The sequence below is a fragment of the Neodiprion pinetum genome, chromosome 2 (genome assembly GCF_021155775.2).
Source record: "Neodiprion pinetum isolate iyNeoPine1 chromosome 2, iyNeoPine1.2, whole genome shotgun sequence".
Lineage (NCBI taxonomy): Eukaryota > Metazoa > Arthropoda > Insecta > Hymenoptera > Diprionidae > Neodiprion > Neodiprion pinetum.
The window spans coordinates 10,326,499-10,340,602 of NC_060233.1; the positions used below are offsets into that span (position 1 = coordinate 10,326,499).

Here is a 14,104-nt window from a genome sequence, read left to right on the forward strand (position 1 = left end):
ACTGCTTTTGGATAACGAGGTGACAGCAACACGGTAAGCCTCCAGTCGATGCCGAAGGACCCTGATCGAGAAACGAACCGTGAACGAATAAAAAAAAACCGTTGATTTGGAGATGTCTTAATTACTGATTGGTTTAGTGACTAAATAAAACGCGACTCAATCACGCTTCCCGAAACCAATCAACCTCGCTCCGAAACCAATTTTATGATTTCGTGGCACTTGTGTGCAGAAATCAGTGATCCCGGGGTATCCAATGATATTTAATGCAGTTCAGACTCAAAATAATTCGAGTACTTATAAAATGTAATTCTTCATAAAGTCGTTGTTTTCGACTTGATAATTGGAAAAAAAAGTAATGAGATCCAGAAGCAGACACCACGAAAACAGTTCATGAATTTCTTTGGTCATTGCGAAAGATAATTCCTGCTGAAATTAACTGTACAGTTGGTCAGAAAACAAATCGACTTTATAAGCTCATGAAAGGGTATTTGAAGGCATTGATTGGCATCAATCGGAGCACGTTGATTTAAAAGCGTTTGACAATCATCTGAAGTTACTGGATCATTTCAGCTGAAGTAAATTTAAGTCACCAGTAAACTCTTGAAATAAATTCATTACATATAAAATTACACAAAATACAACGTAAAGTTCGTTGTTTCAAATCTCTGAAATTGATAACCTTCCGAAAAGTGCGGAAATCTCTAATTCAGATGTCGATCAAAATTGATTAGATTTTTTAGTTATATCCAGCCTTTCGACTCAAAGCTTGTTCACTGTGTAACGTTCGTGCGAAGAGCTGCTGTTCGGTGTTGCTCTACCACGTGAGAGACACCTCCTAAATAAAAGTCTCAATTTCCACCTCTCAAGTGTCCGGGAGTCGGTAGCAAAGTAGCAGAGGTGAAAGGGGTATACGGGAATTAAGTCAGAAGGCATAATCTCGCTCGGTGGTTCATAAATTACGCGGAGGCTAGACACATCATCGAGATAATACCAAGAAATTGCCGGAGCAGCTCGGAAGCCGGTCCCGGGTGGGCCAGCCAGGTCGAGCGTTGTTCCGTTGGTCAATCCGTGAGCAAGATTTAGCTAGACGAAGCTCCGCGTATGATAAAGAAGTGCGACCATCGTACTTGTTCCCTCGGCTCGTTCGCCGGCCGCGATTATTCGTTGGCTGACGTAATGAATCACTTGGCGACGAGACGGCTGACCTCTTCTTCGTCGTCAACGTCGTCGCCCCGAACGGATGCCGCCCACGAGGATGTCCTCGAGTAGTTAATAACCAGCCGCGGGATCCGAGGACCCGGATTCCCCGGGGTAAGGCCGACCTGGCGGCCCACCAGGTGTCCAAGAATCCAATTCAGCGGATCACCGACGGCTTACCCGATACGTCTTACTTTACCCCGGCTGCAACGCGTGTCCTGCTCTTGTAAGGCTGATTAATGTGTTTCACGGTAACGCCAGCTTATATGCGACGTGGGTCGAAGGCACCTACGTCAGTGGCGTCGACGAAGTCGCGACGCGATTCCCTTGTACTAAACTACACCGGGAGTTCAGCTCTTCGCGGGAATTTCGTCGAACAGATATTACACGCCGTTTCCAGCTACCCTGATTCAACGACTCCATGCGGTCATTAGAAGGAGACTGTTCTTGGTATCTTCGCACATATCTTGATACCTCTTCTTCGCTTCTATGTGATACTTAGGCCGTTATAAAATGGTAGAAATACTGCTGATTCTCTGCGTAGGTTTATCACGATGCATAATATTTCGTCAGGGGATAAAGTCCGTTTCCGAGATTCAAAGGTGCGATTAAACCAAAGCAAATTGCAGGTTAATTATCCTTGTTTCTCATGTCGTTGACAAACTGAACATCGAGACACGTTGATGCAGTTCTGACCCAAGTTCTGCGTACTTTGACGCACCATTTCGAAGTGGTTGTAAGAAAATATGAAGAATACAAGGTAGGCAAAACGTGAATGTTGGTAGAAAAGTCAGGAATAGTTGACTGTGAGATGTATACAATAGTAAGGCTGCCAACAAACCACAAAATGGTTAAAGAGTTAATTCTACAGGGGCATAGTGTTGAAAATTAACTTATAGTGTGATATTGGAGCTAAAAATTGAAAAGTGGAGGAATAGGTAGAACTTTGAGTCGCGATAGCAAACCAAGGACCATCGCAGACTTGAAAAGTGGTTGAAGTGGACGTGTTTCTCTAAGAGAAATGTTTTCGAAAACTTGAATCACCTTTTTCACCTTATACGAAACCACAGACATGTAACACTAAACTGAAAGTAGATACACAACAATCCCGTACGTTACATATCGCTGAATGGCATCGACAACTCGGCTGACGATGTATCCAGTACACCTACGCACGTGAAGCAAACAAGATTCGGTTCAGTGGCCGACAACTAAGTAGCTATTGACCGCGGCGTTGAGTAATTGAAATCGAAGCAGATAATGCTTCGATGGATTGCAATTCCAAGAAGCAGATCGATTTTTCAAAGTTGCTGGTCTCTCGGACGCGATATAAGGTAACATATATTAATGGACAAACTGAAGCAAAACCGAAGTCCCGCACAACTCGTCGAGCAGTGCTTCTATTTCTGGTTGAGAAACAAAAACAAGAAAACTTTGACAAGGCAACAACACGTTTACTCCACTAATCACGAATCTACTCGAAAAAATCGGTATGCACAACAGTTTTCAGTGTTCATTCTAATCGGTCCAGATATGGTTTCTGCGCTTCGTAAATGGCCCGGCAAGATTTGGTCATCAGTTCCTGTTCCTCGGTAGTGTACAGGTGGCGTATATACGACTGGACACCGTTTCTTCCAACCACACATGGCAGCGACATGAAGACGTCTTTTTCGAGACCGTGTCGGCACCCCTATGATTGTAAAGAAATTGCAAGTTGAAAGAAATTCGGTTCGTGTAAAACTTTTCATATCAAAAGCAAACCTTGACGAATGTTGACACAGTGAGACAAGCACAAGTATTTCTAACGATTGCATCGACAATCTCTGCAGCACAAATCCCGACTCCCCAATTCGAATGCCCTTTCTTATCGATCAGATCGTTGTCACAGTTCGCCACTTTTTCATGTAGTTCACCCCAGCCTTCTGGATCGGTTTTCTGTCCAATCTCCTTGTTTATTTCCTTCAATTTCATTCCCATAACGGCAACGGCCGACCAAACGGGAACTAAAAATATTATCGAACGAGTCTGGTGATTAAATTTTCACCGAGATCCTTTCATTTACAAAGTCTTTGTAATTGCGATTTCGAAACCTCATGTCACCTGAGGTTTAATAGTCGTTGATTATTATAACGCAAGGGAAAAATTTTACGATAATAGTACATCCAGAAAGTATACTGTTCACGATTACCAGAACTAGGTCCACTTTCTCCGATTACTAACGCTTGTACGGAGTTTGCCGACAGTCCTAATTTCTGTGCGATAAAGTACTGGAAGCGGATACTGTCCAGGAATGTGCCGAGGCCGATGACACGGTTTGGAGGGAATCCAGAGAGCTTCATAGCGGCGTAGGACATAATGTCAACTGCAACATGGTTGTGTATGTGGTGGGTATTTTTGTTATCAAGTTAGATCGAGCAGCTTTTGCTAATTTTCAAGTTAACCATTTCAACATTCGAGACGGTAAAACACTTTGCCTGTCACGATTCGCTTCCTCTTTAGCCGAACCCGTGCTCACCAGGGCTTGTTACGATGACGATAATGCTGTTCGGTGCGTATTTGCATACATTCGGAACGGCCATCTTGAAAATTTCGATATTTGGTTCCAACATGGAGTGTTGGTCCTGATCCTTCTCCACCTGAGTGCCTGCCGTAAACACGCAGACCGCAGCATCTCTTGCGAAGCTGTAGTCTGAAATGAGGATATACAGATGTTCAATGTATGAAATCAACGTTTTCGAGGACAATCGTGAACATAGGGATTGACACAGCTTCAGAATTTGGCTCATTAATCGCCATTACCAAATGTCAAGCGGATAGTTACCATTTCGCCAACTTTTTATGAATTCTAAGTCAAAGCATTCGTATGTTAACTTCGTACTGGCTTGAAAATATCAAATAATTCTCAAATAGCAAATAGGTGTACTTTAGTTACTATTTTGGAAAGTACTGCTCAACTTTTGAATAATTAATGTATAAAGTACTATGAATGCATATACTCTTAAAATTTTACGAATAAGAAAGAGACCTTTGACCACAGATGATAGTTTCTCCATTCCTTTTCATTGGTTCTGTCAATGGGCTACCAATTTCTTTATTTATAGTGACGAAATTACAAATTTATAGGACTAAGGTTGTCAAGCATTGGAGTAGAGCTGTCGAAACATTATAACTTTCAAAAATGATCTTGAGAGAGCAATACATAAATTTTTCTGTGCACGCACATGTATGACTATGTTCATTTGTGAAGTGACTCACCCTTTGTTCCAATAATCCGTGGGTTACCTAAGAAACCTGCGGCCTGACCGATGTCCTCAGCTTCTGCTTTTGCCAGATCTTCGTTCGTGTCTATCAGAATCAACTCAGAGGCCAGGCGCTACAAAACATGAATAAAATAATACAAATTAGAGAAGTAGGACAGAGACTCGGTATTCTGAACTCGAGAAGCTCAATAGTCGGATATATTTGTGAATTGACATCTGAAGAATATGCTTCCATTTTATGAACAATTCTAAATCTCCAATAGCCGCTTATAAGTGGCTGTATCTGACCTGGCAAAAACGATCGTCAGACGCTGCTCCTAATATATTATTTCGCTCCTCTTCAATACGTTGGAAGGGATTCTAGGCTAGATTTCCATGGTGAAATAATTATGATGATACCCTTGTTATGCTGGGAATGGATGTCCCACCGTCAGAAACACTACTCGTTTTTTTACAATTGGCCGTCTGCCATCATGACTTAACGAGCTTACGCAACCCAATTAATACAATACGCTGAAATCAACGTCCATCGTGACGTTGCTAACCGTTGCCGTGTATGCAGATAATTATTAGCTTTCAAGTATCGACTTATATGTCCTACAAATTTGAAAATAATACCTGACGCGAATGTAACGTGGATACAGTCTCTCCGTTCGAAATTAGAATGGCAACGGAGGCAACCACATTCGCATTAACTATCCTTCCAAAGTAACGTAGGGTTGAATTTCCGCTAATTCTAACAAAAACAAACATCTGTCATATTAACTCACCGGAGCTATTACATCCTGCCATAAAACGTTTCGTCGTGGTTAGGCGATACTAACGATGTAATATAAAGAGGCCTGCGTTCACTGGCCAACTGACATGAGTTTGGATAAGTCGGTTTTTGGGACGACCAGCTATCTTGGCATTCAAGAGTCAAAACGTGTCGTTGACAGAATCACTACGTAAGAATTCGATGGCAAAACCGCGTCACCAATCCTTAAGAAATCAACGAAGCGAGGAGTTTTTTCTTGCCTGATTATGTGTTTCAATTGACGTCTGGTAGATAGAACTAGCAAACCGACTCAGCTGACTCGTTTTGCTACGTTTCTTCTCTTTTGTTTTGTCAAGAGTGATTCCCTTTCCAATGAAGACGAGTTTCATGATAAACTCAGCACATCCGGTGACAGGCGCGATTTTATAATCACAACGCGAGCCGACCAGATTTTCAGGTTAATCCGAATCTCAAAATTCCCGTACAATCAAACAACCATAAAATGAACTGACCGATATCAGAGGAGGCATACTTCTGACGATTTGGAGGGAATGCACTCCTGTATCTGCCGGCCACGCCAGACCCTTGCAGACCGCATCAACGCGATTATTGCAAAATACGAGACCCGCCCGTCCCCATCAACCCAAAAAGATCCGACGCGTGTGTGTTGTATGCCAAGAATTTGCAGCACTCCGTGTCTTCGCGGATCATCCTGTCCTCCTCGCCTCACCTATCCAGCCATTACGCCGCCCTCCTGTTGTACCCAATCTACTGTCCCACCTCCACCCTCTCCTGGCCCAGGACTCTGTCGTTACATTTCGAGACGAGATCTTTGCCCCGCTCTCAAAGGTTGTCTCTCCCTCTATAAACCACCCTGCTGCAAACCGACCGGCACGCCAACCCCTCGGTGTTGCCCATCCGTCAGCTGCCCCGGATCCAGACCGAGCCGCGTAATTATATCATCAAACTCAAAATCGCGATCATCAGCCTCCTGTACCCGCTGCAGGCCCTGTACCCCGCCTCCATCGACTTCCTGCTGCCCGTTCTGCACCCCTCGTCAACAGAATTGCTCGAAATGTTCCCGACCGAGATGTGATGTCTGTAACCCCTGCTGTTCGTCCAACGCATCGACCTTACGATCGCAGTCCACGGCTCCGTGCTGTTGCTCATCTACGACACCCTGCTCATCGTCGAGCTCAAGTTCCCGGAAGAAACGGTTGACAGTATTCGACGATCCACCCTACAGCTCTCACACCCTTGAGCGGGAGTTTAGTGGAAGATTCATTCGTCTCGATCCCTGTTGTTGTGATGTTGATAACTCTTCGTCCAGTCTGGACAGTTGCAGCTTTGGAAACAGGTATCGGTGAACAAAGACAGTTGACTACAATGCAGGTGAAAGTTATGACGTCGTCTTCAGAGGTTTGGGAACTTGTTGGTTTTCGACGATACTGGTCACTGGGAATAAGAGTATCTGGAAACTCAAAATAGGAGTGGAGTCAAAGGAGGAATTCACGACTCAAATATGATATCGTGAACAATTGACGGATTGTTACGATAAAATCAAAGCGATAAAAATAGAACTGTGAACAACATGAACTGGAACTGTAATAATGCCACTCTGTTAAAATTGTAATCACAAAAATCAATCAGGAATAAATTCAGTAATCAAACTATCTCGCCAAAATCGTTATTGTTTTGAAACCATGAATTCAAATGTTCGATAAACGATAATGACTTAATTGTACCCGATTATAACCAAGTTGTTCCTCAATATCGATTCGTGAACAATTACGTAATCCACATCATCACGCCACGTTTTAATCACTATGTGGCCTAATTACAATTTTTATATTCATCGTAAAATCGTTTTTCTGTACAAGCTTACGTTGGTCCAGCGCTGCGCTACAAGCGAACTTAAATAAATGTAAAAGCAATAAGAAATTCCAGAGGCCTGCCCTCCCTCGGCGCTTAGAGGCTTGGATTTTATGTAGGAGTCACGCGCTATCGGAGTCGGGTACTAAATCTTGGGCGTAAGGGTTATGAAATGTGTTTAAAATGCAATCAAGTATTCTGTATCTCTCATTTAAAATACATCCGTGAGGTACTCAACGTTTTGAATCCACTTTCATATTCTAAAACACGCGATTCCCTAACGACTGAATACATATTCTTCAGAAAAAGCAGGTAATTGTGATTGACCCCTGAACTCACTGTACTGAAAATTTTCTTAAAAATTCATTTTGTAAATCAAATCTCGATTAGCCAGAAGCATTCAGTGAAATGATTCTCATCTAAGGATGTCTGGAGTTAACCCGGACGAAATCTTATTCGCTTTACTCTACGCGAAGCACAGTTACTCTAAAACGTGAAGACACAAATTTGGATTCCGAATTTTTTAGACGTTACCAGGAATATTTTTTCCCCATGTTCCAATCCATAGTTCATATAGAATACTAATATTCTTAAGAGTATAACTAAAGCTACTAGGCTACGAAGGTTCTCTATTACGTATTATTATACTATCATTGCTTTAGGTAAGTATGTTGAGAAATGCGATTAATTAATGATTTGTCGTCCATAACTTATTGGAAAAAGCAAAAATAAATCTCGAATTACATTTTTATGCGATCGGAAAATCACTTCAGGTTGGATTGTTTTTGAATATGCAAAATTTCGTTCGAGGTTAGGAGCTCTACGGTCACGTGACAAGTCAAACAAGAATACCGTAGGCATACAATCACCTTGAAGAGTATTGCGATGGCGATTGCAACCCCCGTGTGGCCACTGCCGACGATAACGATTTTTACCCGATGACCATTAGAGGAAAATTCGGCATGTTTCGTGAGTAAAAAAGTAGCTGTGTTCCCCCTAGAGTCGATCGACTTCTTCTTACTATCTGGCTGCATCTTTGCATATCCGTAGTCCTTGTTCCGATACAACACACTACACACACGTTCCTCCGATTTTATGGAATAAATTATAATCGGACTTTCACCATGACAAGTATATAAAATTTTTACTATTTCCCTGGAATTTCTAACCGACTCCGATCCCTGACATATTTTGACTGACAGAAATAAATGAAATGCATGTATCGTCATATCGCCTTTTTTCAGGTGACATTTAAAATCGATACGGCTTGTATGGCAGATATTTCGGTTATTTTTTCTCTTCTGTTTCCGTTCTATTTGTCTTTGAAGTTCACCCGCATAAAAAAGAAATATACATACAATGGCCGAGGGCTCGGTTCTGTATTTGAGACACTAAAAATGAGTAGATCAATTGGTAGAAATGTAGAAAACAATAGAAAAAGCGAGGTGATCTGATGGACGTAGAAAAACTAAAAATTTTGGGTAAGATATTCGTTTTGCGAGAATTTTCACTCCTCGACATCGTCGCGTGGCTCTTGAAGGATACCGCAAGTTCTGAGTTGGTTTCTTATATTGTCAGCACATTCCTGCACCCCCATTTTCTCAGTGTCAGTAAGCTTCTGTCGTACCGTATGATGAACACCGTCCTTGCCCAATACGCACGGAATGGACATGTAGACATCCTTGTCCATCCCGTGAGAACAGCTCTGAAACAAATATAGAGAAATAAAAAATCTACTTCAGCCAATCGGAATCCCTTCATGGTGACATTAGATAAATCACTCACGTGTATGTAAGTCGACACTGGCAGTACAACCTTCGTGTCTCTCAGCACAGCGTCTACGATTTCAGCAGTGGAAAATCCGACAGCCCAACATGCTGGTCCTCTTTCGCGTTTCTTCGAGTTGATATTGGCATCGCTTGAATTAAGGTAGAAAAGAAAATTGAATTTTGTTATACGATAAACATTTTTCGAGATCAGTGGCATCCAACACAGAGTTCATACGTTCAGCGATAGTCACCAATCGTTAACAGCTTGGGAAACTTCGTTCCACTTCTCCGGGTCATCGGTTTCTCCCATCCTTGGATTAATATCGCGAAGTTTCATGCCAGCGACGTGAACACCAGACCACACGGGAACTGTGGACCAGTTGAAACTGTAGTAGGTATACAGACTCGGTTCTGCATACAAATCTCGATACTGACATCTTCCCGATATTTTGAGCCGTTTCACAGCTTAGACAGAAACCCTTTATCCAATAATCGATACGATGGTAACGTAGAGCGCAGAGCGGAAGATATTTTTCCGATGATCGGTAAAGTCAACCAGAGTGGATATTACCTTTATCCGAGAAAAAGGGTTTGTGTCTGAGCTGTGAAGCGGCCAAGAATGTGAGTAAACTGTGGGTATCGGAGTTTGTACGCAGAACCGACCGTATATACCTACTAACTGTTAATTATAGAAGCAGATCGGTGACTCGTGTGTGAGTAGCATGTGACCCTCGTATGTGGGGCAAATGCATGCACGGTGTTCACGGTTGGCTAATTGGCTCGAGTTTAAAGGCCCACAGGAAGAAGCCGGTCAATTGGTCTGCGAGGAGTTTCTCACCTGAGGTGTCGCCTTGCGCTCCTATGCTCATGCAGCTGACGGAGGTGTTTGCCAGGCCCAACTTCTGGCTGAGATAGTACTGAAGCCTCATGCTGTCGACGAGGGTGCCTGTCCCGATGACCCGACTCGACGGCAGCTTCGACAGCTTCCAAGCAATGTAAGACATCACATCAACCGGCTGAGTAGCCACCACGAGAACAGCCCTGCACGCGTGCTTAGCTATGGCGGGTATGATCTTGCGAAAAATTGCCAAATTAGTGGCGACGTCGGGAGGTTTTCCTGGCGTTGGTTCACCCACAGCTATTACGACCACGGCTGACTCCTTGACGAAGGTGATATCTGGACGAGGAAATTCAGATCTATAATGTATTTGTCAATTTTTTGCATAAGTTGCGGTGAGAGTTGTGCGTTCCGTCGACCCGGTCACGAGAAGAAATAAAATCGTTGGAGCAGGTTTCCACCGTGAACCTGCAACTCTGCAGCGATGTGTATCTCCTTGAAATTATGACTATCGTATCTCGCGTTGCGTTGCGTTGCGAGCCGGAATGTTTGAAATGCCGATCTAAAGGCTGGATATTTCGCTTCTTCCACGTCGGATAGAGTCGCTAAGTTTTTTCCCAGTTCGACGGAAATAACTGTTTTAAACCCTAACCCTGCCGGCTACCACCCCTCCACTCTTAACGCATGGCTCGCGATCTGCAGGCTGATAAATAAATACGTAATATTTACGACCGTCAGGGAGAAAAGAACGGGATTGTTCGAAGCGAGACGGCGGTCGAGGTACGCCGAGGAAGAGATGCGGCATCAGATTAAATATATTTTTGACTGTCTTTCCCAAACTCTCGGGCAGGGTAGGGGTTGCCGGGCCACACTGGACTTTAGGTTGACAGGTGATTCTTCAGGAGGACCGATGGGCTTCTAGATCTTGGAATATGGGTGAAACGGGGATAGGGAGTGTCTGTCAAGACGTATCAATTTTGGGCCCTTGAGCTTCGTGCGATGAAGACGAAACGGGGTCCGCTTCTTCTCATCAAAAATCTTGTACCCTTCTCTTTCCAACGCTGCCGAACGTTTTCTCTCTCTCCCCCCCACACTGCGATTGGTATAAAGAAAAAACTAACGGTTCGAAGTTATAAGGTTATACCTGCAGTGCCGGTCACGAGTGGATTCCCTATGAAAACACCTCCGTGTTGGATATCAGCCGCCTCGGCAGCCGCGTATTCGGCGTCCTTGTCAACCAGACAGACTTCACTGGCCATTTTCTGAAAGAGACAAATTGGAAATGAATCACGAAAAGGTCATTCATGATGTTTGAAACTGAGGTGACCTACCCTCATGAGAATCGCGATCGCGCACGCCATTCCGATCTTTCCGGTACCGACGATGGATACCTTAACACGGTGAGGATGACTCTCGCAAGGGCCCACCTGCGTGGTGATCAAGGCGTTCTTGGTGGTGGTTGTTGTGACTGGAATCCTATTATCCTGAAATAGCTACACATCAGTTTCCTTTATCTAACCCTGATCAATTCTCCACACTCTTGTAAAGATAGGGAACTGGCTGTGGTAGACCATTCAACTAACGTCACAATCATTTTCCTCCTTTTTCTCTGCATCATCTGCCATCCCATCGGCCGTGTATTATCACCACCTGCAACAATGGTCGTTCCTTATAATGCTACGTCGAACACAATCTCTGATTACCACAAGCATTAACTGCTACGACGCTAAGTAGATTCGACGGACAGAACAAGACGATGTCAAGTGAAATCGTATCGAGCTCGGTATTGAGGATGATAAAATGTTCACAGGGGAAATCCCAAGGGAAGGTTCAGACCGAATACTGATCAGTCTTTACTCAAAGGCTGAATAAATTTTGCTTTATACCTCAAATAAGAATGGAGTTATGGATTATACAGACGTTCGGCCCACAGTAGGTATGGAGTATTTGATGATACGGAAGCATATTGGAGAACTTAAGACTAGCAGCACTTGATATTTTCAACGATATCGTCAAAGACTGTCAATTTTTAAAAAATTAGGCTGTATGTTCTTGGCTGTCTAAGTACTCGTGGTTACTTCTCGCCAGGATGAAGAACAACGCGCAAGTTTGTTACCTGCAGGCATCGCGGACAAGCGTCGTAGACAAGCCGTGAAGAAAGCTAAATGAGAGCAGGTGCTATATAGCCTGCTGCAGCAGGTCAAGGCGTCTGTTATATACAAGGATATAGAGGTATAGAGGGTATATATGAATGTGGACGCCACGGGGCCCCGGTAATCAAGACGTTAGCGTCCCCCCGTGCCCCTAACGCCCTCAGCCCCTTGCCCATCATCATTGGGCCGCCGTGCCGCCACTGCCACTGCGGTGCAAGGAGCTAGCCTTCCGCGAGTTGGATTCGAATGAGAGTCGAGGGCCAGGATTCACGGCAATTTCGGCCAGCTCTCCTTTCATCCGTACCCATTCTTTTTTTCATCTCTCACTCAAAGCCGGCACCCAGTTCTCTCTCTTTGTTCGGCACGGAACAGCGATCGGCTCTCAAGAGTTGTGCTCTGCTGTAGCAGTGGCGCGACTGTACGCCCGTGATGCGACGACGAGGAGAGCGCAATTTGCAAATTTCGAGGAAACAAAGAAGTACTGTGAGAAAAAACAATGCGAATGGAAATAAAGGAGCGAATATAAGGACTCTCTTTTGATGCTGCCCGGCGAAAAAACAAGACTCGCGAAGAGGATTCCCTCCCGCGGTGGTCCACGCGCGCCTCACCAGGTGGGGGAGTATGCAGATCCGGTCAGCCTACGCGTCTGGACCCGCTTCGCTCAGCAACGTTGTTGCTACGAGCTCAGAGATATACTCATTGTCAGCTCGGTCTTTTGGCGTCCTACTCGCACCTGAAACACTCGTCTCTTATCTCCTCGTCGTGCTGTAAATTAGTCGCAGGTAGTCTGTCTGGCTGTGCGGACGGTATAATGGAGACGAGAGAAGGAATATAGATGGAATGGTGTGCAACTGATAACTTCTTGGTCACAGGTTGGGCTATTTTTATTTATTTTTTTCTACCATTCCCGAGATTCTTTGTCCGGTTTAACGATTTAACATATCTGATTCGCGGTTGGCATTGATTTTTATGAATTTAAGATTTTTCCAACTAAAATTCATAACCGATGAACGGTAAATGGTAAATGTTGTGGAAGTAGCGAAAGCTTTACACGATATAATACGTCTCAATTTCACCAAGCCAGAATGTTAATAATTGAAGCACTTTTACGAGAAATATAACGGTAAATCCTGTTCTGGAGGTTCTGCTATGTTTTGAAAAAGTTTAATCCAAACTGAATATAGTCAAGTTGAAAAGTCAGCGATTTGGCACGGAATGCTCCATATGCATAGTCCCTCTTTCATCGATATCATTTTGTTTGCTCGTTCCATTTTCTCCCACATCCCGACTACATTAAAGATAAGAAGACACATCTCAAAAGCGAATGAACGCGCGTCACCGTTTTGTGTTGTGGCCGGTTTTGTAAGTAATTTGAAGAAGCTGACGATGGAATAAAAAGGGAGCTTAACTACTCTCATTCGTCACGATATTGTGCAGCCGTTGGCCACCGAGGCGATAGCATCGGCCATGTCACGTTCGAAGTTATTGAATGCCGTCAAATAATGTATGAGGATATACCTGTATAGTCGAGCTGGAACGAGGATGATTTTGTGAGGGAAGCACCGAGAGAGAGAACCATTAGATTCTAACTGGAGCTGGTGGATTAAGGGTCGACGATTAATCAACGATCCTGCATGATGTGCGGATCGGAATCGGGGGGACGCGCCGAAATTTATTACTCATAAGTCGTGAGATCAATACACCCAAGGATGAATCCATCCTTCCGTCAAGTCCTCAGCGATCAACTTCGATCACGAACGTGTGTCACCGACTCCTTCCATTCGTGTGATGATTTCGGGTTCGGTCACGTGAGAATTGAGATAGTGAAAGGGTCACCAGAGTTCAACGGTGCTCCGATCACGCTCTCAATCAAAGGCGTCATTCGATCCAACGGTCCTGATTTCTCGGTAACCGGAGCCCGAACACACCAGAGGCTAGATGTTATCCACGCGATGCACTTGTACGGTGCCGTAATCCGATAGTAATCGCTTAAGGAACCAGCATCCCGGCCTTGAACTGAATTCACGAGATGTGAATACCCGCCATTGGACCTGCCATCTCGAGGATAGCACGCGAGCGTCCTGGACTGGGGAAGTTGGACTTTTTCAGAGAGACACGCCAAGAATTTCACCGTCTCTCTTATCCTCCTCGAACTCCAGACGCAAAGAAAGACTCGGGCATCTCGCGTCAACTGTCCACAGACCGCTGAGGAACTCGGTGGTCATTCTCACTTGCGCTACCTCAGCATCTCTTCCTTG

The 14,104-nt window shown here is 44.2% G+C and overlaps 2 protein-coding genes across 2 annotated transcripts in view; both read right to left on the reverse strand.

Annotated features, from left to right (window-relative positions):
* Nucleotides 1–2,683: 2,683 nt before the first annotated feature.
* On the reverse strand, nucleotides 2,684–8,315 carry LOC124212692 (L-lactate dehydrogenase A-like 6A). The gene is made up of 6 exons (XM_046613040.2): nucleotides 7,956–8,315; nucleotides 4,453–4,570; nucleotides 3,713–3,886; nucleotides 3,386–3,559; nucleotides 2,959–3,200; nucleotides 2,684–2,887 (listed from the first exon to the last, which is right to left on the reverse strand). The coding sequence occupies exons 1-6, from the start codon at nucleotides 8,313–8,315 to the stop codon at nucleotides 2,711–2,713; spliced, it is 1,245 nt and encodes a 414-aa protein (XP_046468996.1). The 3' UTR covers nucleotides 2,684–2,710.
* A 262-nt stretch (nucleotides 8,316–8,577) lies between these two features.
* LOC124212689 (L-lactate dehydrogenase) overlaps nucleotides 8,578–14,104 on the reverse strand; it is a 52,877-nt gene continuing 47,350 nt past the window's right edge. Inside the window, exons 2-8 of the mRNA XM_069133699.1 lie at nucleotides 11,277–11,343; nucleotides 11,025–11,177; nucleotides 10,838–10,955; nucleotides 9,694–10,032; nucleotides 9,107–9,278; nucleotides 8,872–9,004; nucleotides 8,578–8,791 (exon numbers count right to left, since the gene is read on the reverse strand). Coding sequence (XP_068989800.1) covers nucleotides 8,594–8,791; nucleotides 8,872–9,004; nucleotides 9,107–9,278; nucleotides 9,694–10,032; nucleotides 10,838–10,955; nucleotides 11,025–11,177; nucleotides 11,277–11,318 — 1,155 coding nt within the window. The 5' untranslated portion in view covers nucleotides 11,319–11,343 and the 3' untranslated portion in view covers nucleotides 8,578–8,593. The remainder of the gene's footprint in view (nucleotides 8,792–8,871; nucleotides 9,005–9,106; nucleotides 9,279–9,693; nucleotides 10,033–10,837; nucleotides 10,956–11,024; nucleotides 11,178–11,276; nucleotides 11,344–14,104) is intronic.